Source organism: Acinonyx jubatus, chromosome B4, assembly GCF_027475565.1.
Source record: "Acinonyx jubatus isolate Ajub_Pintada_27869175 chromosome B4, VMU_Ajub_asm_v1.0, whole genome shotgun sequence".
NCBI classification, from domain to species: Eukaryota; Metazoa; Chordata; class Mammalia; order Carnivora; family Felidae; genus Acinonyx; species Acinonyx jubatus.
The window spans coordinates 31,743,032-31,768,921 of record NC_069387.1 but is presented as its reverse complement, the minus strand read 5'-3'; the positions used below and the strand labels follow the sequence as shown (position 1 = coordinate 31,768,921).

The window sequence follows — 25,890 nt, the reverse complement described above, 5'->3', positions numbered from 1 at the left end:
AAATTCCCAGAGGACAAGGACTGCATCTCATTCTCACTGTGTGCCCAGCATCTAGCACAATGCTCAGACAGGGTGTGACCTCAGGCTGCTTGCTTAACACACACATCATCCTGCAGAACAAATAAGAATAGCATCTACAGAAGAGCTTTGGCTCTGGAATAAAGCAACAGGAGGGTACATTTTAGTGTAGGAGATTTAGGGAAGAAAATAATCACAAGAAAGGCAACTGCATTTATGAAGGCAGAGTGGACTTAAAGGTAAAACTGAGTGCTTGGTTTGTAAGAGAGGTGCAGTGGTGAACAAGGAAGTTCAGAGGACACAGCCCCAGGGAGACAGGGTCCACTCTGCTGTGCCAAGTGCAGAAAGTCAAAAAGGCTTTCAAGTAAGCCCCAGGAAGTCACAAAACATGGCATTCTAACTGCATCCTATGGACCTTTGTGGGAGCTTCCAAATCTCTCTCACTGAACAGTAGCATGACATAGCATTTCACTGTGACAACTACTGGTGAAAACAAGTAGGTGATTGAATAGAGCTCGATCTTTTCAATTTTTGAAGATTTTAGTTTTTAATGGCATTGATTATATTAAATGAACAAAATGAGTGAGCTAATGTTTAGATCATGACTTTTATTTGTGTGAAAATTAATTCTTCAGGTAAAGATCGAGGCCAGGTCAAGCAGAATTTCAGCCAGATTCTGTGTGTCCTTGGGACCCCAGATTGTGTATTTTAAGGCTGACAACTAACTCTTTTCATTTTCCATCAAGAGGAGCTACACTTGCAGTGGGCATAGCATAATGTATAAACTTGTCAAATCACTATGTTGTACACCTGACACTAATGTAACATAGTGTGTCAACTATACTCAAAAGAATTAAAAAGTAGAATCATAAAATGTGTAATAAAAGTGAACTAAGAGCAGAAAACTAAGACTGGACCTAACTAAGCTTCCAGATTTTTAAAGCATGAGAAAAAGGAGGTTGTGAAACAACATTCACCCTACACCCTAAGACTCTACTCCTGTCCATAGATAAAGTAAGTAAATCTCTCCTAGCTCCCCACTGAAACAGATTCTCACTAGCTCAGTGCAAATGGGTGGCCACTCAATTTTCTTCTTACTTACTTTATACCATAGTTGGTAGACATTAATAAGTATGCTAGATGATATTTAAGATAATATTTAATGCTAAGGAGAAAGGGGAACCCTGTTACATTGCTGGTGGGAATGCAAACTGCTATAGCCACTCTGGAAAACAGTATGGAGGTTCCTCAAAAACTTAAAAATAGAACTACCCTACAACCCAGCAACTCCACTACCAGGTATTTACCCAAAGGATACAAAAATACAGATTGAAAGGGGTACATGCACCCCAGAGCCCAAATGTCTGTTGACTGATGAATGGATAAACATGTGGTCTGTATATACAATCTACTACTCAGCCATCAAAAAGAATGAAATTTTGCCATTTGCAACAACCTGGATACAACTAGAGGGTATTATGCTAAGCGAAATAAGTCAGAGGAAGACAAATACCATAGGGTTTCACCTATATGTGGAATTTAAGAAACAAAACAGATGAACATAGGGGAAGTGGGGAAAAAAAGAGAAGGAAGCAAACCATAAGAGACTCTTAACAATAGAAAACAAATAGAGGGTTGATGGAGGGAGGTGAGGGGGTGGGCTGAAATGCATGATAGTTATTAAAGAGAGCACTTGTCAGCTCAGAGCCTGCAGCCTGCTTCGGATTCTGTCTTCCTCTCTCTCTGCCCCTCCTCCACTTGTGCTCTCTCAAAAACAAACTTTAAAAAAAAAAAGGGGAGGGCACTTGTTATTGATGAGCACTGGGTGTTAATATGTAAGTGATGAATCACTAAATTCTAGTCCTGGAACCAATATATGCTAACTATATGTTAACTAACTAGAATTTAAATAAAAATTTAGGGGAAAAAAAAAAGGAACTTGGTTGAAATACAAATTCTCCAAAAATAAATTTAATGCTAAAAAAGAACCTAAAAAATATCATTCCATGTCTGATCTTCCATTAGGTCTAACTAAAGGAATTAGATATTACAATACACTCCATTACCAAGGGAAGCAGGTTGTTATGTTAGGAGATGAGGCATTCATAATAAGCTCCACTTAATAGCATGTAATTTAGCAGAACTTGTCAGTAAGGCCATATTCAAGGGTCAGCTGCAATTTCTTTACTAAACTCCCAGCTGGGTATTTTAATTCTCTGCCAAGTAAAATAATAATTGATTTTTCCTAAACAATATTCCTAGACTATTCATTGCTAATAGGACATTCTTGCTCAATTAAATTTTCAGATTTAAATTCATGAGGACTATCCTAAGGAGTCTCTAGAAAATATAGGTTAGTGAGCAATTAGAGTTACAGAGTATTCAGTTGATCACACACAACAAAACTGTTCAAAGGCATGGGGGAGGAATAAAAAGCAAATACAAATACATATATACCAAAAATCTTGATGATACTGAAATTATTCCAATCCTATTTTAAAGAGTTAATCTAGAACTCCCAAGGAAGATGGGGTAGGAGGACCCTAAGCTAACCTCCTCCCATGGATACAACTAGGTTAACACCCACATCAGCATAAATAACCCAGAAAACAACGTGAAGACTGGCAGACCAAACTCTCAACAGCTAAATGTAGACAAGAGGACTCATCAAGAGGATAGCAAGGGCAGAGATGTGGTTGGGAGCCAAATGGACTTGTAGGACTGTCCCCAGGAGGGAGGGGCACGTGGGCATAGAGAGGGGAGAGAAACAGAACCTCACACCAGGGAGCTTGCAGGCAGAACTCACAGGGGAAGACAAACCCCAATAACACTGGGCTTTGAAAACAAGAGGGGCTGAATTTTGCAAGTTCTTACAATCAGTGGGGTTTAACACCACCTTCAAAATCAGTGGGTTCAGCTCTGGGAGAGCAGGGGAGTGAAAGGAAACCGAGTCTCTGCCCTTTAAACAGCACAGTAAACAGCTCCATGGAAAAATAACAGCATAATAATTGCAGTCTGAAAAATGCCTGGGGCATAGGGGTGGAAGATTTGTTTACTAACCTCAAGCATGTCCGGAGGGCAGAGATCCTTGGGAGACTTCTCCAGGAACAAAGGAGCCGAGGGAGGGGGGCATTTCCCTCCTGTGCTCCCCAGCATAAACACATGGACACCTGCTGGAACCGCACAGTGCAAACATTCTCCACCTAACTTGCTCACGGTGTGCCCCACACTTCCACATTCTCCTGCGGACATGCCACCTCCAGCCAGGCCTCTGCTCCAGATGTCCTCCCACAACAGACCCAAGCAAACCTTGCTAATACTGCATGTCCTGAGCCCAGGTGCTTCTGCAAATCTACCCTCTCCAACCTGGCAGGCCTCAGTCCCCGAGGCTTAGGTCCCCTACCTTAGCGGACCAGCACAAACCTTGCTAACAATGGTTGTCTGCACCTGTGTTCTCCTGCCGTCTTGTCCTCTCTAATGAGGTCTGGCAGTATGCAAAGAGCCCCAACCAGGACTAGCACAACCCCAAAGTGACTGCTGACCCAGGAACAGGGAAGATAGTCACACATACCAGTTCAACTGTGGCCCCAGGAGCGGGCTGAGGGCAGACATCTGGTATGACTGCAGGTTCCCCCCCTCCACCAACGAAAATGTCTCTGGCAACAAAATAGGGAAAGCCTGCTGCTGTTCGGTGCTACTACATCTCTGGCAAATGTTTAGTCTGACTCAACTCAAGCCCAAGGCAGTCCCAGACTAGCGCACTAACAACACAGGGACTAAGCCTTCCCAAAACAGGCAAAGAGAGCCATTGTAGACAACTAGACTGAAGGCAAAAGCGGCTTAGCCACAACAGCAGGGCATACAAAACACATATGGGAGATACCCCTGAAGCGCCAGATTCTGGTGACAGAGGACATTGCACTTCAGGGTACTACAGGACCTCTTCTTCAAAAGGCCACTATTTTCAACAGCAGGAAATTTAGATGTACTTTCCTAATACATAGAAACAGAAACAGAGAGACAAAATGAGGAGACAGAAGAATACGTCCCAAATGAAAGACCAGGACAAAATCACATCAAGAGACCCAAAGAAAACAGATAATAAGCATGATAGAAAATTGAAAATAATGGTCATAAAGATATTCACTGGACTTCAGAAAAGCATGCAGGACTTCAGTGAAACCCTCAACAAAGAGACAGAAAACATAAAAGAAAAACCCAATCAGAAATGAAAAACTCAGTAACTGAAATTGAAAATACACAAGATGGAACAAATAGTAGACTAGAGAAAGTAGAACTGATGAGCAACAAGAGGACAGAGTAATGGAAAGTAATCAAGCTGAACAGGAGAGAAAAAAATAACAAAAAAATGAAAATAGGTATGGGGAATTCAGTGACAACATCAAGCATAATAACACTGCATTATAAAGATCCCAGAAAGAGAAGAGAGAGAAAAAGAGGGCAGAAAATTTATTTGAAGAAATAATAGCTGAAAACTTCTTGAATCTGGGGACGGAAACAGAAATCCAGATCCAGGAGGCATAGAGAGCCCTCAGCAAAATCAACTCAGAGATCTAGACCAAGACACACAGTAATTAAAATGGCAAAAAGTAGTAATAAAGAGAGAATGTGAAAAGCAACAAGAGAACAAAGACTGCTACATATAGGGAAACCCCATTAGACTATCAGTAGACTTTTTAGCAGAAATTCTGCAGGCCACAAGGGAGTGGCATGATATAATCAAAGTGCTGAAAGGAAACAACCTGCAGCCAAGAATACTCCATCCAGCAAGACTATCATTCAGAACAGAGGGAGAGATAATGAATTTCCCAGACAAACAGAAGTTAAAGGAATTCGTGACCACTAAACCAGCCCTCCAAGAAATGTTAAAGGGGACTAAGGGGATTGTTTTGAATGGAAAAGAAAGACCATAAGCAAAAGTAAAAAATAATAATAATAATAAAAATTAAATTAAATTAAATTAAAAAATGGCAGCACAAAAAGCAGTAAATTAAGTATATTTATAAAAATCAATCAAGGGATTCACAAACGGATGTAAAGTATGACACCATATACCTAAAATATAACAGGGAAAGTAAAGAATGGGTTCAAACTTAAATGATGATCAACTTCATACAGACTGCTATATGCAGAAGATGTTATATACAAATCTAATGGTAACCATAAATCAAAAACTGGTAATAGACATGCAAAAAATAGAGAAAGGAATCCAACACACAAAAGAAATCCATATCACAAAAGAAAGCCGATAAATTATGAGCAAAGAGAGTAAGAGAAGAAAGGAACAAAGAAGAACCACAAAAACAACCATAAAACAAGTAATGGCAGTAAGTATGTAACTTTCAGTAATTACTTTGAATGTAAATGGCCTACACACTCCAATCCAAAGACACAGGGTGACAGAATGGATAAAAAACCAAGACCCATCTATATACTATATACAAGAAACTCATTTCAGACCTAACAACATATGCAGATTGAAAGTAAAGGGATGGAAAAGTACTTATCATGCAAATAGAGTGAAAAGAAAGCCAAGGTAGAAATACTTACATAGGACAAAATGGAATTTAAAACAAAGGTGGTAACAAAAAACAAAAGAGGACACATTTATAAAGGGAAAAAAATCCAACAAGAAAATGTAACAATTGTTAATATTTACGGACCGTACATGGGAGAACCCAAACACATAAAGCAGCTAATAACAAACATAAAGGAAGTAATCAACAGTAATAACAATAGAGGATTTTAATACCCCACTCACAGCAATTGGTAAATCATCTAAACAAAAAATCAACACGGAAACTAGCTTTAAATGCAATATTGGACCAGATGAATCTAACAGATATATTCAGAATATTCCATCCTAAAACAGCAGAATACACATTCAAGTGCACATGGAACATTCTCCTGAATAGATCATACATGAGGCCACAAAATAAGTCTCAACAAATTAAAAAAGATCAAAGTCATACATGCATCTTTTTTTTTTCCTAATGTGTATTTTTGAGAAAGAGAGAGCATGAGCAGGGAGGGGCGGAGAGAGAGGGAGACAAAGGATCTGAAGCAGGCTCCGCACCATTAAGAGCATCTTTTCTAACCACAGCATTATGAAATTAGAAATCAACGACAAGAAATGTTCTGGAAAGAATAGAAGTTAAAACAGGCTACTAGACAATGAATGGGTCAACCAAGAAATCAAAGAGGAAATAAAAAAAATACATGAAGATAAATGAATTTGAAAATACAATGATCCAAAATATCTGGGATGCAGCAAAAGTTGTTCTAAGAGGGAAGTTTATAGCAATACAAACCTACCTCAAGTAATAAGAAAACCCTCAAATAAACAACCTAAATTTACACCTAAAGGAACTAGAAAAACACGTACAAATAAAACCCCAAAACAATACGAAGAACCAAATAATAAAGATTAGAGTAGAAATAAATGCAATAGACACTAAAAAACAACAGAACAGATCAATGAACCTAGGAACTGGTTCTTTGAAAAGATCAACAAAATTGATATACCTTTAGCCAGATGCGCCCCCCCCCCCAAAAAAAAACAGTGAGAAAGACTCATATTCAGAAATGAAAAAGGAGAAACAATAACCAACACCACAAAAATATAAAGAATTATAAGAGAATACTATGAAATATTATAAAGATAACAAACTGGACAATGTAGAAGAAATGGATAAATTCCTAGAAATGTATAACCTCCCGAAACTGAAACAGAAAGAAGTAGAAAATTTGAACAGACCAATTATCAGCAATGAAACTGAATCAGTAATCAAAAAACTCCCAAGAAACAAAAGTTCAGGACCAGATGGCTTCACAGGTGAATTCTATCAAACATTTAAAGAAGAGTTAATATCTATTCTTCTTGAACTATTCCCCACCCCCCACAAAGAAGAAGAAGAAGAAGAAGAAGAAGAAGAAGAAGAAGAAGAAGAAGGAGGAAAGATTCCACATTAATTCTATGAGACCAACATTACTCTGATTACCAAAACTAGATACAGACAACACACACAAAAAGAACTACAGGCCAGTATCTCTGATGAACACAGATGAACATAGACTCCTTAACAAAATACCAGCAAACTAAATCCAACAATACATTAAAAAAATCACTCACCACAATCAAGTGATATTTATTCCTGGGAAGCAAGGGTAGTTCAATATTTGCACATCAATCAATGTGACACATTACATTAGTAAAAGGAAGGATAAAACTTAAATGATCATTTCAAGTCATGAATAAAACCCTCAACAAACCTCAACATAACGAAGACCATATATGAAAAACCTGCAGCTAACATCACCCTCAGCTTTTCCCCTAAGGTCAGGTACAAAACAAGAACATCATTCTCATGTTTATTCTACATAGTACTAGAAGTCCTAGCCACAGCAATCAGACAACAAAAAGAAATAAAAGGCATCCAAATCGGTAAGGAAGAAGTAAAACTTACACTATTTGCAGATGACATGATACTATCTATATACAGAAAACCTCAAAGACTCCTCCAAAAAACTGCTAGAACTGATAAACAAATTCAGTAAAGCCACAGGGTACAAAATCAAAGTACAGAAATTTGTATTGTATTTCTACATACCAAGAAGGAACCAGCAGAAAGAGAAATTAAAAATCCCATTTACAACTGCACCAAAAATAGTAAGATACTCAGGAATAAACCTACCCAAAGAGGTAAAACACCCCTACTCTGAAAACTATAAAGAAACTGAAGAAATGAAAGAAACTGAAGACGACACAAAGAAATGGGAAGACATTCCATGCTCATGGTTGCAAGAATATTGTTACATGTTTATACTATCCAAAGTAATTTACATATTTAATGCAGTCCCTATCAAAATATCAACAGCATTTTTCACAGAACTAGAACAAACAATCCTAAAATTTGTATGGAAACACAGAAGACCCCAAATAGCCAAAGCAATCGTGGAAAAGAAGAGTAAAGGTGGAGGCATCACAATTCTAGACTCCAAGTTATATTACAAAGCTGTACTAATCAAAACAGCATGGCACTGGCACACACACACACACACACACACACACACACACACACACACACACAAAGACACACAGATCAACGGAACAGAAGACCCAGAAATAAACCTACAATTATATGGTCAATTAATCTTCAACAAAGCAGGAAAGAATATGCAGTGGGAAAAAGACAGTCTCTCCAATAAATGGTGTTGGGAAACTGGACAACCACATGCAAAAGAATGAAACAGGGCCACTTTCTTACACTATACACAAAAATAAACTCAAAATGTATTAAAGACCTAAAACCATAAAAATCTTACAAGAGAACACAGAAACTTCTTTCACATCAGGCATAGCAATTCTTTTTTTTTTTTTTTTTTAAGATATGCCTCCTGAGGCAAGGAAAACAAAACCAAAAATAAACTCTTGGGAGTACATCAAAATAAAAAGCTTCCACACAGTAAAGGAAACTATCAACAAAACTAAAAGGCACCCTACACAATGGGAGAAAATATTTGCAAGTGGCATATTTGATAAAGGGTTAGTATCAAAAATATATACAGAACTTAGAAAAACTTCAAACCCAAAACCAAATACTCCAATCAAAAAATGGAGAGAAGACATGAACAGACATTTCTCCAAAAAAGACATACAGATGGCCAATAGACACATGAAAAGATGCTCATCATCACCTACCATCAGGGAAATGCAAATCAAAGCTGCATTGAGGTACCAACTTAAACCTGTCAGAATAGCTGAAATCAACAATACCGGAATCAACAGGTGTTGGCAAGGATGTAGAGAAAAAGGAACACTCATGCGCTTGTTGGTGGGAATGCAAACTGGTGCAGCCGATGTGGAAAACAGTATAGAGGTTCCTCAAAGTGTTAAAAATAGAAATACTCTATGATCCTGCCATCACACTACTGCATACCCAAAGCATACAAAACACTAATTCAAAGAGATACATGCACCCCAAACTTTATTGCAGCATTATTTACAATAGCCAAATTATGGAAGCAGCCTAGTGCCCCTTGATTGATGAATGAATAAAGATGATGTGGTGTGTGTGTGTGTGTGTGTGTGTGTGTGTGTGTGTGTGTGTGTGTGTGTATATATATATATATACGGCATATATATATATGTGTATTGCATGTATATATATATATATATATATTGCATGTATATGTGTGTATACAATGAGATATTATTCAGCCATAAAAAAGAATGAAATCTTGCCCTTTGCAATAACATGGATGGAGCCTGAGAGTATAATGCTAAGCAAAATAAGTCAGTCAGAAAAAGACAAATACCATATGATTCCACTGATATGTGGAATTTAAGAAACAAAACAAATGAGCAAAGGGAAAAAAGAGAGAGACAAACCAAGAAACAGACTCTTAATTATAGAGAACAAACTAATGGTTCCCACAGAGGAGGGGTGCTGGGTGAAACAGGTGATGGGGATTAAGGAGTACACCTACCATGATGAGCACTTAATGATGTATGGAATTGCTGAATCACTATATTGTACACCTGAAACCACTATAATACTATAAATTAATTAACTGGAATTAAAATAAAAACTTAAAAAAAATAGAACAAGGAAAATCTGAGAAATAATTATAGACAAGAGGAGCCTAAGGAGACATGACAACTGAATGTACTGTGGTATTCTGGATGCGATCCTGGAAAAGAAAAGGGACAATGGGTAAAAACTAAGGAAATCTGAATAAAGCACGAACTTTAGTTAATAATGTTTCAGTATCAGTTCCTTAACTGGAACAAAATATCATACAAATATTAAGCCAATAATAATGTTTCTGGATGTTATATAATATTATAGATGTAATAAACTAGGTGTGAGATATATGGGAACTCTGTACTATCTTCACAATTTTTCTATATATCTGAAATAAAACCTTACTCAAGAAAATATATCTATAAAAATTAACATACCAAACAACATACCAAAATATATGCAATGAAGCTTAGAGGGAAATTTATTAAATTCCTATATTAAAAAAGGAGTATCTCAAATCAATAACTAACCTCCCACCATAAGCTATAATTTCTTTGGTTAACTCCCACTTGGGTATTTTAATTCTCTACCAAGTGAAATAATATACAATTGATTTCTAAATAATATCTGTAAGAAACTAGAAGAAAAAGAAGAGCAAACTAAAACTAAAGCAAGCAGTAGGAAGGAATTAATATAGAGAGGAAATAAATGAAATGGAGAATAGAAAAATAGAAAATCAATAAAACTGAATGTTGGTTCTTTAGAAAGATCACTAAAATTGATAAACCTTTAGTCAGACCAAGAAAAAAAGAAGACTGAAATTAGTAAAAGCAGAAACAAAATGAGGCATTACGACAGATTTTACAGAACTAAAAAGAATTTTAAGAGAATACTATACACAACTGTTATCCAACAAATTGGATTAAGTTATGAAACAAATTCCTAGAAAGACACAAACTGACTGAAGAAGAAATAGGTTAACTGGAACAGACCTATAAGGAAAGAGATGGAATTCCTAATATAAAAACTTCCAAGAAAGAAAAATCCTGACCAATGGCTTCAGTGGTGAATTCTAACAAACACTGAAATAAGAATTAATACCAAACCTCAAACTCTTCAGAAAAACAGAAGAAGGAATGCTTCCTAACTCATGAAGTCAGTATTACACTGATTCCAAACCAAAGAGATCACAAGAAAATCAAAGAACACTATCTGCTACAAATAGAGATGAAAAAATCCTCAACAAAATACCAGCAAACCAAATCCAGCAACACATAAAAATAATTATATACCACAACCAAGTGGGATAATTTATCCCAAGAATGCAAGGTTGATTTTAACATATCAATAAAGAACAAAAACCACATGATCTCAGTACATGCAGAAAAAGCATTTGACAGAATCAAATACTCTTTTAAGGAAAAAAACACTCCACAAAATTAGGAACAGAAGGGAACTTCCTCAATTTGACAAAAAGCATCTATAAAAATAACATCGTATTTAACAGAAAAAGACTGAAAGCTTTCCCCTTCCCTGTTAGGTCATGAATAAAACAAGGATGTGCACTCTCACCACTTTTATTCAACAATAAGCTAGAGGTCTAGCCAAGGCAAATATGCCAGAAAAAACGAATAAAAAGCATCCAGCCTGGAACAGAAAAAGTAAAGTTTGCAAATGACATGATCTTGCGTGTATAAAATTCTAAGGAATCTAATAAAACACTATTAGAACTAAAATGAGTTCAACATTGTGGGAGGACATAAGATCAATTTACAAAATTAAATTCTATTCCTATACACTAGCAACAAACAATCTGAAAATGAAATTAAGAAAACAATTCTACTTAGGAATTGCATGAAACAGCATTAAATACCTAGGAATAAATTAAACAAAGTATAAGACTTATGCACTGAAACTATAAAACTGGTGAATGAAACTGAAGAAAATCTAAATGAAAAGACACCCCATGTTCATGGATAGTAAGACTTGCTAGTGTTGGCCTAAAATATTTCCCAAATTGATCTATGTATTCAATGCAGTCCCTGTCAAAACCCTAGATGGTTTTGTTTGTTTGTTTTGCGGAAATTTAACAAGCTAACTTTAAAATTCATATGGAAATGTAAGGGTCACAGAACAGCCCAAAAAATCTTGAAGGAGAAGAACATAGTTGGGAGAGTCTTACTTTCTGACTTCAACTACAAAGGTATGGTAATCAAGACAGTGTGGTATGCACATAAGGAAATACAGATCAATGGAATAAAACTGAAAATCCAGAAATAAACTTGCACATTTATGACTGATTTTTGACAACAGTGACAAAGCAATTCAACGAGGAAAGTGGAATTCAACAAATGGCAAGGGGAAAACTGGATATCCACAGCAAAAGAATGAATTTGGACCCCTACCTCACAAAAACGAGTTAAAAATGGATCATATACCTAAATGCCTTAAAATTATCATAAGCCTTAAAATTACGTAACTCCTAAAAGAAAATACAGGAGTAAATCATATCACCCTGAGCTCTTCAATGGTGTCTTAGATACAACACCAAAAGCACAAAAGATAAAACAAAAAAATATATATAAATTGGGCTTTATGAAAATGAAAACCTATGTTGTAAATGATACCTTTAAGAAAGTGAAATGACAACAAGAGAATAGGAGAAAATACTTGTGAATCATTACGTGACAAGGGACTTGTAAGCCAGAACATATAAAGAACTCTTAGAATTCAATAATACAAAGACAATCCAATTTAGAAATGAGCAAAGAATCTGAATAGACATTTCTCCAAATGGCTTCCTCTCTCCCTCCCATAACCCATCACTGCCACTCTCTAGATAGAACCATTCTTGTAGACAACACTCAGTCAGGGGCTTGGCTGGGCAATGTCTCCAGAGCTAAAGACTTTGCCACCCTCCCTTCAGAAAGCTTACCTTAATAACGTAAGCAGTGAAACAGCAGAATAGGAGTTAAAGTTATAAAACACCCGGGGTATGGGAAGACTACAGCAAATAGCTACTGAATGCTCCCTGTGTTTCAGGCAAAGTGTGAGGTACATCAATACCACTTTTATTTACTTCAGCAGTAGGTAGTTATTACTGTACTTACTCTGACATTTAATAAATATTTATTAGGTACCTGGCTGTGTTCCAGATGCTGGTCATATTGTAGTGAACAAGAAAGACAAAAAGATTTTTTAAAAAATCTTAATCATAAAACTTACAAACAAAATAAGATAAATGAGTAAAACCTAAAGAATGTTAACTGGTGATAAGTGCTATGAAGAAAAAGAAAGCAGGAAATGATGAGAAGGGAATGTGGGGGGGGGGGGGGCCGCAGGCGAGGAAGCAGGTTATAGAACTACCCTTTGAGCAAAGACTTCAAGAAAGGCAGGGAGGCACCACGTGCACATCCTTCAAAGAGGATTCTAGGCCCAGATGGTGTCACGTGCCCAAGTCCCAAGGCAAGTACTGGTATATGCAGGAAAGACCAAGAGGCCCAGATAGGAAGAGTGGTAGCAGCTGAGCTGAGATGAGAGGTGGCCTAATCTTGCTACAGGTCATGTAAGGGCCTTCTCTTTGTCATCCTCAGAGAAAGATGGGGAAGCACCAGAGATTTTGAGCAAAGGACAGTACACAGTGAGAAAAACAATGGCTCAGGACAGAGCCCTGGGCCCCTTTCAAAGGAACTGAGCCAATCACTGATGAAGGCCATCAAAATTCATCCCCTCTCCAAAATCTAAACTAAACACCAGAGGTTCAATTAGCCAGTGTTGGGCCTTAAGTGAAAAAGTGACGGAGAGTCAGGGTTAGGCCAGCTACTTCCCGGCCACGTCCATCTGAACAGAAGGCAGCCTGGAATTTAATACTGGTAGACCCAAAGGGTGGAGCAGAGGCAAGAAGAGACAGCCCCAGAGAAAGGAACCTGCTGTTGATCTCATTATAGGGTGAGGACAGGCATGTATGGGACTCCTGAGCCTTCCAATAAATCTCCTGCCTTAGCCTCTTTGTGTGGGCTTCTCATCCTCATAATCAAAATCCTTGGCTTAGGCAGGGAGCTATGGTTTGTTATCCAGGTACCACACAGGGGACTGAAAAGATTGTTCATGGCTCTAACTATAACCCAGCTGCAATAAGTCCTGAGGGAAAGGATGGGCTGTATTGAGGGGCAGTTGGGCACCATAGCCTTCTACCCAACCCCAGCTTTCCACAGCTGTTGTTGAGAATATTACACAGTGCCCTTATGTGAAAACATCAGAGATCATCAAGGTGCAATATCAATTACCTCATCCTCTTTTTTAAAATGTGTCAGTATCAATAACAGAGCTTTTAGAATATTCTGCAAGGCTAAAAAATATATTCAGTGATATTTAGTTATTGTTACTCTTCTAAAACAAAGTTAATGAAGCTATGAAATATCTGCTTTGAGTTATAACTCCATTCTGGGTATTTGAAGGTCCTGGAAGCTCTCTTACCACAGGGAGGCTGCAGTTCTGTTCTTCGTGGGGAGCAGGACGAGAGAACTATTGTCCTTCCCTTACCACCCACCTCCTCCTGGGTGGCATGCCAAGATGCCAAGAGAATGCCCAGGAGAAAAGTAGAGATTAATGCATCTCTGTCAACTCTAGACTGAACCTGTTCTAAATGGCTACTTCTAATTCCAAGGGACACAGAGAAGGGAAGAATTATCATACAAGGGTCTTGCCCAGAGCATGCATCTATCTGCCTTCTGCCCACAGGTGTGCAGGCTGACTCTCAGTCACAAGAGAATCAGTCTGCAGTGCTGTGCCCACTATGTGGGACCCCAAAGCTGCTCATCTTTGAACTGTAACTATCAAGACCCCAGTACAAGCTAATCTCCTGTTAAGCCACCAGTTTATCTAACAGGACGAGTGAAGATGTCAGTAGTTACAATTACCAATAAAAATGTACCACTCCTACAGTACTCTAAAGACATGAACTAACCAATTGTCCCCATGACCCTCTGGGGGAGAACACTTTAGATGTTCTCTCAACATCTGGGCTAAACTGGGGAAGCAGCAGGGATTAAGATCTCAGTCCTGTGTCCTCCACAGGACACTAGGCTTCTCTTAACAATCAAGTCAGAGTCAGGTCATAATTTTCGTAGGAATTAAACGTAAAATATGCCCACCACATTCCATCTCAGCAGCTTCAAGATAAATCTTTTTCATGGTATGAAGTTTAGTACTAATCTCATCCATGGTTTCATCTGGTTTTCCTACCCATCTTTTCTCTTCATCGCCATTTCCCTTTTCAACAATTTCAACCCTGTTTCCCTGCAGTTTGTTTTTTAAGAACTTGAAATCCTTTGGAGGAAGAAGGCTAAGCAATAAATATACTTCTCAGATATGACAGAAGAACGTAGAATCATTCTAAATCACCCAGCAATTACTTAATGAATGTCCATTTTGCCCAGTAGGTGGCAAGTTTAGTGAGAGAAAGAGTGAACAAACAAATGGATGAACAAATGAATGAATAAACAAACAGGTTTACTGTTGAATTAGCTGAAGGGCACAAAGCTCTTAGTGTGGCAGAGATACAAAAGGTCTTGGGTGGCCTGCAAACTTTCTATTAGACAATAATCTCTTCTCAGAAACAACAGGGAATGGCATTCTGATCTTCCTCTGGTATGGCTCATTCACAGGCAGAGCTAACTTCTTATCTGAGTTGCACACAACATAAAGGTCAGTGAGAATGGGTTCCACTGTCAAATCTATTTCCCAAATGAGAGCTGACCTAAATAGCCCTTGAAGTTTTAAGAATCTAAGTAAGAATATAGATATTTATCTCTTATTTGAGTCTTAAAGTGTAGATTACCTCCAAGTTGTCTTTGAATATCTTACAGATGCATTATTATCACAAAAATCACAAAAGAGAAGACAGTAATATATAGCAGGCATTCATATAGGATGTATATGTTCTTCATCTCTAATTCATGTCATTAAAACCTTTGTAGGGAATCAACAACAGGAAACCTGGATGTTAGCAGGAAGTGAGTGGCTTTAGTTCTTCTTATTTCTCTTTAGCCCAAGGTTTTACTTACCTGCATTTAACATTTTGACATTTACTGGCTCTGAAGGTGATTTTACCACTGACTTTAGGTGGGGACTGTGGAACAGACTTCACTCCCTCTATTGGGAGATCCATTCTCTACTCTCCCAGAAGAAAAAAAAAAAAGACAATCTTGAAGGCAAAGATGTGGTTTCCCTAGGGCACTTGGTGAGATCCCCTGCTTGCACCCCACCCCAGTGGACTACAGAATGGCTGTGTCATCGTGAAGGCACTCACCAGGGTGACAATGGCACATTCAGCCGTCAGCTGAGCAGCACTGAACAGTGTCCGAACAAACCGGTAAATCTGCTTCTGCTCTGGGTTGTGTTTGTCATAATCTGGTGGCACTTCGGATTTCTGGGGAAGGAAATGTTTTCAGATGACTGGCCACCCAATAAAAACAAAAGAGAAATAATTAAACAACATCAGAAGGTGGAGATTACCGAAAGAGGGTGAAGGTTTTCATCAAAAATATCTAAGAGCATCCTTCCATCTGGGTCCCTGGTAGGGAAAATAAAAGAAAATGGAGTTTACTTTCTATAAGAATGTCCTTCAAAATAAAATAAAAATATATTTTGATTTAATGTGTTTTAAGAAACTGAAGTCAGTGTTAAATGTAGGAGATGCTATTGGCTACCCATGAGCAATAATTTTTCTTATGTACAACATTCATTTTTGTTTGAGCAGTCTATGAAATAAAGTCTATGAAATAAATTAAACCACATTTAATTGAATTAACCTAAGGTAAAAAAAATCTAGATTTTCATTTTCTGAGTTTTCAAATGAACCAAATCTAAGCAAGTGATAAACTTCTTTAAACATCTTTCTGAGCAAAGGCTGATGGATATGCTTAAACCATTACTATGTTGTAGTTGATAGGAAAGAAGTTCAAGGGCAAAAATGAACATTCAGTGTGTCCTAGAAACTGATTTGAAGTTTTCACAACATGCAACTTAAACACTTTGTTAATTAAGAGTTTCAAAATTTTACATTGAAAAACAAGAGGTGACATGTAGAAAAGCTTAATTCAGTAACCTATAAACCTATAAAAGAATGGCTCATTGTTACCAGGGCCAGTAAATGCCATTTAAAGTGATGGCTTTCCCTGTAGGCACAGTGCTTTGAGTGGGGCTCTGTAGACATCAACCATACTTTACCAGCAACAGCTCTACTTTCATCTGTTTTATGTCACTTGCCTTCGGCCTAAAAACTATTCTTTAAAAAGCAAATTTGGAAACCATTGCTTTTAGTAACATCATATAATTTCCACAGTCTGTGCTTCCAATGATGATTAGGCTTGTGAATATCAGAAGGGTACAGACCTGTCCCTAACATATACCCTTTGTAGCAAACACTATAATTTCTGCTCTACAAATTTACTGTCTGTATAAAAATAAAACAGAAAGAAAGAGCTTAACAGAACAACTCTGTTTTCATTACTATGTTTACACAACAGAAATTATTTTTAAAGCTTTGGGCATTCATACCTGTGCTCATTTTCACTAGCCTACAGGAAGACAGGCAACAAAGATTTAGATAAGCCTAAGTAAAAGAAAGGTTCAACTAGGCAGGACCTGCTAACAGGGTCCGAAAACAAAGACAGCTCCTTCTGGGTGCACCCAGTTACACTTCTTTTATAACGACCCGGCTAGTAAGAATCAGTTGGTCCCTCATCTCACTAACAGCCTCTGCAAGATCTTCAAGGGGCTGTGTGACAAAGCCTGGCCCTGCATCCCATTTCCTTGGGCAGTTCACTCCTGTTCAATATTTCTGATGAATGAGAGACCCTAAAAAGCTATTCAGCATTCTAGAGAAATATTCACCAGAAGTAACTTTAAAAATGAAAATATAGGATCAAAAATATAAAATAAGGAATAAGAATTTAAGCTAAAATGACTCTAGGAAAAAAACTGACTCCTCTGAGAAAATGGATTTTCCTCTCACTTTTACTGAAAGCTATGTATCCCAGCTGAGCAGCACCCTCTCAATCAAGCTACTGGATCTATCACCAGTTCCAGAGGTTAGCCCAATATGATTTATCAGGAAAAAGTCTGCATAGTCATGCCACCTCTTTCAAAAGGCCTTCAGGTTACAATCTGTGGGCTTATCATGCCTGTTCACAAACGCTCACTTTTTTTAGTTGGATTTTCTCCACTTCTACTCACTAACTTTTGTTCTATTTTATCACCATTACCCCAGTAGATTATACGATTTAAGGTCTCAGTATATTGCTTAGGTTCAATCCCCAATTCCCCAATTTATTACCTTTGCACTCTTAAGCAAATTATTTCTCTGTGCCTTAGTTTCTTTACTAAGATAAATGGAGATAATATCAGTATCACCTCACGGAACTGTTTTATAAACTAAATGAGATAATACATATAAATAGCAACCAGGGTAGCCAGAGTAAATGCTTAATAAAGATGGTTCTTATTACTTTCAGTTGTGGCTACAAATTAACTTTGAGATGCACAACAGTCTAAGAACTGAGAAATCACTTACAGAGAGATGCTAATGCAAAAGTGGTTTGAGAACACATTCAAGTTTCACTAGTGGTATTATAGTGTTATGTAAGACTTAAATGTTTAAAAGTCTGAACTGTTATCTTAGAAACAGGCAGCAAGACCAAATCTGTACTTTCACTGATAAGTTATTCTGGGCAAGGTTCAAAGTTCCACTATGCTCCATTTTCTAAGTTCTTACATCCAAAATTCTCAAGCACCAGAAAGAACTGGGAGTCACAATTACAATACTGAAAAAGGTCACTGCAGAGAACACCTTTCCAAGTGTTTGCTTCCAGGTATTTGTGTTTTCCCACAACATTGTTCATTCATTAGATGCTCTGTCATGAAAGCTCCACTTCTCTGACTTACCACAACTCTCCAATGTCCCCCTTGTAAAGAAGACTGACAATGATGTGGCTCCCCTCACTGAGAGCCATGCTAACCATGAGGTGGCTATGCTTGTTCCCAGAATTGGTTCACACCAGTTGTACTTGTTATATTCATGTAACATATGACAATGTTAAATATCAATCAATGAAATATGACTGCAATGAGAGTGGCTTTGTTCTTATGAAAATAAAGAAGGAATGCTTTGGAAACACCCAATAAAAAGTTATCACTAAAAATAAATTTGTTGTAGATTATGTGTGGTCATAACCTGAAAGATTCTACATTCAAATTATTTTAGAAATGTCTTAAGTTTTGTCACTATTGACTTAAAAAAATATGGAAAGGATGAATTACAGGTGTGGCTTATAAAATAAAGTCACTTTGGTACTCTAACCAACGCCCCAGACTCAAAGCAAAAGTTTTGACGCTGCATAAAAATATGGCAACGAATGTACTTTTTACACATTTTATGTTGAGATAAGATGTTTAAAGTAAATTTTTAGAATGATTTTTCTATGATTTCCTGTTTCAACTGACTTTAACTAAATTGTCTCCAGATTCACTTATATCAGAAAGAAGGATTCTACTACATTAAAATAGTTTATATCTAAATTTACACCATAATTTATTCTACTGATTTAAAACTATAAGCATTTTTTTCTCATGTTGAAGTTGCACATAGTAAATTTTTAAAATAATTTTTATAAAAGAATGTTTAAACAAATTATACAGGAAATCAAGAGTGAAGAGGAAAGCTGAGCATTATCAAGATGTGTTCTGTTTTGCTGACTTCAAACACAAGCACCCATTTGGTTTCCTCTGATTGAGAAGCAGTTTGGCACTTACCTGGGAAGTTTTGGTAAATTGTACTAACTCTAGAAATTCCAAGAAAACATGACTAGAGAATATAAAGGCTGAAGCAAGTAGACATAATAGGGAAAAAAAGAGAGAAAAAACATAGTAGGAGATAACGTGTAATGTTTTTAGCACAAAATTAATCATCCACATACCTGTTTTTGATGTGGTAATATATTGCGAGAGCTACACTGTAAAATAAAATGCAGGGTTCAATGTTTCATAAGCATATCCAAAATGTTATATATTATCTGTCTAATCATAAAATATTTAAATTTAAGTAAAAGTCAAACAATCCATCTCAAAAGTCCCAATTAAAGCAGAATGCTGATCAAGAAATCTCTTTAAAAAAAAAATCATTCTTCAAAGTAAATCAATCTTGTACTCATTTCCAGCAATTATTAAATCTTTTCCAGAAACACCAAAACCTCAAGAGGTATTTAGAAACAAATTCTCTTTCTACTTGAAATTTTTAGCTTTCTTCACTTGTAAAATATAGACACTATGTAAAAACAGGTAGTGCAAATCAAGCACCTTTAGAAATTTCCAACTTATTACCTCTCAGTTTAGAAAATTTTTGGTTTATTTATAACTACCAGAAAAAAGTATCACCCACAGTGGTTTGCTGTTCTTTTCTCTTACATCAGTAACCTCTTGGCAATCCACCTAACTTATTCATTCACTTGCTAAAATAGTAATATAAATCCTATTTGTAACACTACCTTAAAATTTTTATTTAACATTTTAAAAGATCTGAATTTAATGAAGACACTCCCTTCTCCCGAATATTTTTTTTCAAATAATGCTTTTCTGATTAAAAAGACGTTATATTCATATTGTAGAACTTCTGGGAAATATAGGAAGTGTAAAAAAAAAAAAAAGTAAACCCTTTGCCCAAAGAAGACTACTTGAGATATGCAGATATCTATTTCTGTCTCTCAATTATATGTGTAAATAGGTTTACATCCTACTTTGTCCTCATTAATATTTTTCTTACCATTAAAGTACGCTTTAAAAACAGGACTTTAAATGGCTGATTATATTCCATTTATATAGTTACTGAATAATTTATTAACTATCCCCCTACTATTGAACATTTAAGTTGGTTCTAATATTTCGTAATTATAATTAACACCATACTGATATTTTCAGAGACAAGTATTTGTGCAACCTATGACTATATTATTTCCATAAGAAAACATTCTGTAATGCGAATTACTCAATCTAAAGTCGTTAATAATTGAAGGCTCTCCACATAAACTGACAAGTATTTTTGCAGAAAAAAAAAATGTACCAGTGTATTTCCCCATCAGTGTCTGTTTTAACCTTACACTTGCTGACACTCACCTTGAATATTCTGAAAAAATGTTCTCCAACGTAAAGTGTACTTGTTTTCAATTTGGGTTTCTCTGATCACCTATGAAGTTGGTGGGGTTATTCATGTTAACTGGCCACTTTTTTTTTTTAATTTCCTTTTTTGTAAGCTGTCAAGATCATTCCACTACTTTTTGTTTTACTTTAAAATTTATTGAGGAGACCAAAATTTATTTTTTAAGCTTCTAAGAATATCACTAACTGACTGCATCAGATTGTGTTCTGGGTACTTGGAGCACAGAAACTGCCATCCAGGCACGACACGGAGGTAGAGGGCTCAGTCCTAAACACAGCTGACTCAGTGTTGGATTCCAAATAGCTCAGTGGCTTACCTATGACTTCCTATGACAATAGACAAGAAATCTCTAGTCTTCCAAATGTCTCTCCAGACCTATTTCTTCAAAATGATTTTTGAAAAACATTATTCAGATAAATGTTAAAAGTCCTCATGAGCAAATGGCAATATATTCTCTTTCTCCTAACATATTCAAGAGCATCTAAGCTGATGAAGGAATTGTAACTTGGGTGAAAGGACTTCAGAATCAAATAATAATAATAATAATAATAATAATAGTAATAATACTGTTTTCAAGCATACATTAACAGCATACATTAACATTGATATGAAAAGCAGCAGATGTTATTGACTCTATTTCACAAATGAGAAAAATTCAGGTTCAGATACTGGATACCAGGATTTCTGACTAGTATAATGGTTTTGTGCCCTTTAGTTCTAACACGTTGCCTCTAGGGAAAAGGATGAAATTATCATTTAATTTGTTTAACAGTCATACTGTGTGACTGCTTTCTAATCTAATGTCAGATTTAGATTGATGTTTCATATGATTGGGTTTGGTGCAGTGACTAGTTTAGTCACTTTGATTGCTTGCAAAAGATAATGGTTCTTGCCTCCTCTGTGTGGAGTGTGACATAGGAAAAATATCCCCGGACTAAGTCAGAATAAGCTGAGTGTAAAACCTGGATCCTTCATTTATTACAGTTCATTCATCTCTCAGAGCCTACATTTCCTCATCTATAAAATTAGGACAATTCAACCTACATCACAGAGATGTTATTATAACCAAATGAAATATACAAAAGGATTATTTCAAATACAAACATCCAAAACAAAAGACATTATTATCATGGTTACTCCCCTATCAATAATTTCATCTCAAGCATCTCATAATTTGCTTCTGCAAACGGAGTTAAAATCTTCAGGGCCCCAAGGTCACTATCTGCCAAATCTCCTGAGCTGACTGCAAGACTGGACATTATCATGACCTTACGCCTCCATGAAAAATAGAGCCACACTGTAGGACAAATTCCACTTGAGGTTATATCCCCAAAATTAAGAAAACCAAGCTCAGAATTCACATACAGTACAGGTCCATAGGCCAGTTTAGTCAGTCATCTTGGAAAAAGTGATTGCTGGGGGCAAAGGGCAGTCAGTGGAAAACTGCATCAGTCCCACACTTTAGGCTTCAGAGACCTACTCAGTTCTGATACATACTCAGAAAATGGTGAGGTCTCACCAAAGATGGGCTAGACCCAAACCAGAAGTACGTTTGGATCAAAGGGTTTGCTCAACTGCTTTTGCCACATAGCTTGGAATAAAGAAATACTATTTTCTTGACCAAGAAAGCAAAACAGATTTGTGACTGTTGGCCCTGTACTTGTAGGAGCCTAGAGCTAATACAGCAAAGCATGTGACAAGCCTAAAACCTTTGAAGACCAAGAGGTGGTGGGTTCTGCCAGGGCTGAGGAGCTCCCACCTGCTCCCCACCCTTTCCTTTAATCACCATACCTATGCCCCCCGTAGGGGATTCTGGCTGGGGGGCGGGAGGGAAGACAGAGGTCAGCTGCAGAGGTGTGTGTGTTGGAGGGGGCAGGAGGGGGGGGGATGGCTAGCAAACTCTAAATTCAATACCACAGCTGTTGGCATTTAGGGGAAAGATGGGAAAATTCAAATTGTCAAAACAGAAATCGTGCCTATGAAAAGAATGAGCACAGAATGCTCCCACTTTTACACTTCAACTTTCCATTCAGAACAGCACTCACCCCTCCATGCACTCCTCAACTAGAATTTGTAAAGACATGTGTTCATTTTGGCAGCCCACAACTTGAAGAAGGGGTTTCTCTTAAAACTTAGGTTAGAAATCGATGTTTAGAATTCAAAGGATTTTCTCAAAGAAACAAGGTCATACTTGGTTTTCAAGAAGGAAGTTCAGCCCAAAGATACTCACCGTGTCCATAATGAAGCTCAACTGTATTAATGGTTTTGGTATTTTTAATGTCTGGGGGGAAGGGACCAAGAAGAGGCCTTGGATTTAGGTAAAGCAGAAAAAGCAGAAAAGGGAAAATAGGGGTTTCATTTTGATAGGTGCAGGATAAGTTTAAGGCACAATTTTAGAACAGGAGGGCATTCAGATTTAGCTTCTTTCTACCCTGCTTTTTGACTCTTCTCTCCCTTCCGAGTATCCCTTTCTCCTTACACCTTCAAAGACCCTGGCTGGAGCTCACCCAGGCCTGCTAACACCCTGAAATATTTTTTTACTTTTTACCTCCTTGACTATAACCCAGCCAAGAGTGAGATGGAGGCATTTACAGGGAAGATTCTGATCGTCCTACTTCAGTTAGGGACCACCCTGCTCTGAGATCCAAAATACAAACTTTGTTGTTGTTTTTTGTTTTTGTTTTTGTTTTTTTTTAACGTTTATTTATTTTTGAGACAGAGAGAGACAGAGCATGAACAGGGGAGGGTCAGAGACAGAGGGAGACACAGAATCCGAAACAGGCTCCAGGCTCTGAGCTGTCAGCACAGAGCCCGATGCAGGGCTCGAACTCACGGACCGTGAGATCGTGACCTGAGCCGAAGTCGGACACTTAACCGACTGAGCCACCCAGGCGCCCCCAAAATACAAACTTTGAAAAAAAGGGGGGGGAACTTTTTAAAATAAATGAACTACTGACTGAAGAACTTTCACATTTAGCTAGTGCAAAGGAAATGTCATTTGGATCAGGAAAGTCATAGTATTCACACTGAATGTTTTGTTTCAATAGTCCACTATTTAACTTGGCCAGCTTTTCAGCTCTTTTTCCTCCATTTATTAGTCTATAATTTAGAAGTTTCAAGGAACTTTGGTGGGGGGACAGGAGAGGAACTGTCTACTTACATCAGGAGTTTTCAACCTTGGCTGCCTACTACAATCTCCTAGGGAGGGTATTAAAAATCCAGATACCAGAACTGTATGGCGAGACATTAAACTGCTGATATCAACATGTTTTTCAGCTCCCAGGTGACTCCAGGATGTAACCAGGGGTTGGAACCACTCATTTGCACAGCAGCACATTTGTAACTTGGGTGACACTGACATATCAAAGTGCTACCCAGTTTTCCCACTAGGCTCCTAACTGTCTATGTCACAACCAGTGGCAATTTTAAGTTACCCAAGGGTAAAGTGTTGAGCAACTGAGTCGGATCCATTTGTAAATTCCAAGAGCTCTTGTTGGCCCTGAAAGTAAAGGTGCCCTCTGCTCCACTTGGCCTCCCTTCCTGTCGAAGAGGATCCCAGGATTAAAGAGAAGTTAGCAGCTTCTGTTCTGGGCTCTCTGGAACTTGTGCAGATGCCAAGAGCCACATGGTACACAGATCTTCAGGGCTTTCCACTCCTCTCCACAACCACTAGTGATTTACTCCAGAAAATACTTCCAAGAGATACTGTACTTCCTATGTCCTGGCAGTAAGCCGTGGCACAAGTGGCTTAGTGAAGGCCACACACTGTGGAGCTCTGACATGCATACCTCTTCCCAGCTACAATCATGGACTGTGAGTTTATGCCCACTTGTCATTTATCAGGCCCTTAAAAGCCAAGGTAATAAGGGAAGAAGCTACATTTCTACTTAGATCTTAGAAAACATGCAACCTTTCAGGAGAGAAGGCAGCTTGCCTTGAAGTGGTTCTATCTTCCACCTCTCCCTCCCAGCTGGAGTGGATGCTGTCCACAGAAGACTGCTACAGTCAACACTGCCTGACTGAGGCTGTGATTTATTGTCACACATTGATCACACTTAGAGTAGGGTTTCTAAGTCTGAAAATGTAAGCCACTGAAATAATACTTCTTATTTAGGAATTAAAACACATCATACACTAAACTCGACTGTTGTTAAATGTGTAATTTCTGAAGCACATATAGAAATAAAATATCCCAGGTTTTTGGCAGTTGAACTGATGACCACAGACCTCAGCACATCAGGTTTTCTGTGACCTCTGTCAAAGGTCTTGATTATCACAATGCTAATGGAAACATAAAAGAAAAAAGTGTTCCTTTCCTCTTATCTTCCATTTTAAAATTAGGAAACTGAACCCCAAAAGGGAAAGGATTTTATCCAAAGACTCCCCTTCCTCCCTTAAACCCCACTTTAAAACAAGGCTACAAAGAGAAGCGTTTTACTAAACCCTCCCTGTTGGTGAGAGACTCAATATCAGAACTCAGATCTCTCAACTCTGGGCAAATACACTTTCACTATCAGGCCTGCTTTCTACTGTAGCCTCAAGTCTTAAAGGGGACCACAGAAGCCCCGCTTTATTTCAAAGGTAAAATATTAGCAGAGTTACTCCAGGATGGCTTTAATAAAAAGTGGGAAGGTAGGAGGTATACACAGAAATCAAATACATGCTTTCACCTATATTTGAAATAATTTTTAAATTTGCTCTTTTATGTAAATGGTAATGTGCACAAATATTTTGAACACCCCACGTTTTAACTACCCAAGTTACTTTTTAAACAGATTTCCTCAATAGTCAATGGCTTTCTCCAAGCCCAATCTTACCACTCTCAGACCCCACAACCAACCAGTTAGCTATCAGGTTAAGTAGAAAAAGCATCCAGTTAAGCAAAACTGTGTATACCCACCATTTAATTGTATACTTGAGGTTTGGTTGACTGACTGTGCTATCATCTAGGAAAATAGTGGAGCAGGAGCTGTATTTCCTCGCTATTTGTCCTGGAGGATGCTAGAAAACAATGGCAACAAAGAAGGAAAATTAAATGGAGCTCAAAATTCTTCCAAGAAACATCATCACCTTAAACTTGATAGCAGACCACAGAAAAAAAAATGTCTTAGC

General features: G+C 37.5%; 1 protein-coding gene across 3 annotated transcripts in view; it reads right to left on the bottom strand.

Annotated features, from left to right (window-relative positions):
- CCNY (cyclin Y) overlaps positions 1–25,890 on the bottom strand; it is a 310,791-nt gene that overhangs the window by 18,160 nt on the left and 266,741 nt on the right. For all 3 annotated transcript variants that reach the window (XM_027073835.2, XM_027073832.2, XM_015078879.3), the window contains 4 exons: positions 25,679–25,779; positions 19,544–19,579; positions 16,083–16,140; positions 15,877–15,996 (listed from right to left, as the gene is read on the bottom strand). In XM_027073835.2, coding sequence (XP_026929636.1) covers positions 15,877–15,996; positions 16,083–16,140; positions 19,544–19,579; positions 25,679–25,779 — 315 coding nt within the window. The remainder of the gene's footprint in view (positions 1–15,876; positions 15,997–16,082; positions 16,141–19,543; positions 19,580–25,678; positions 25,780–25,890) is intronic.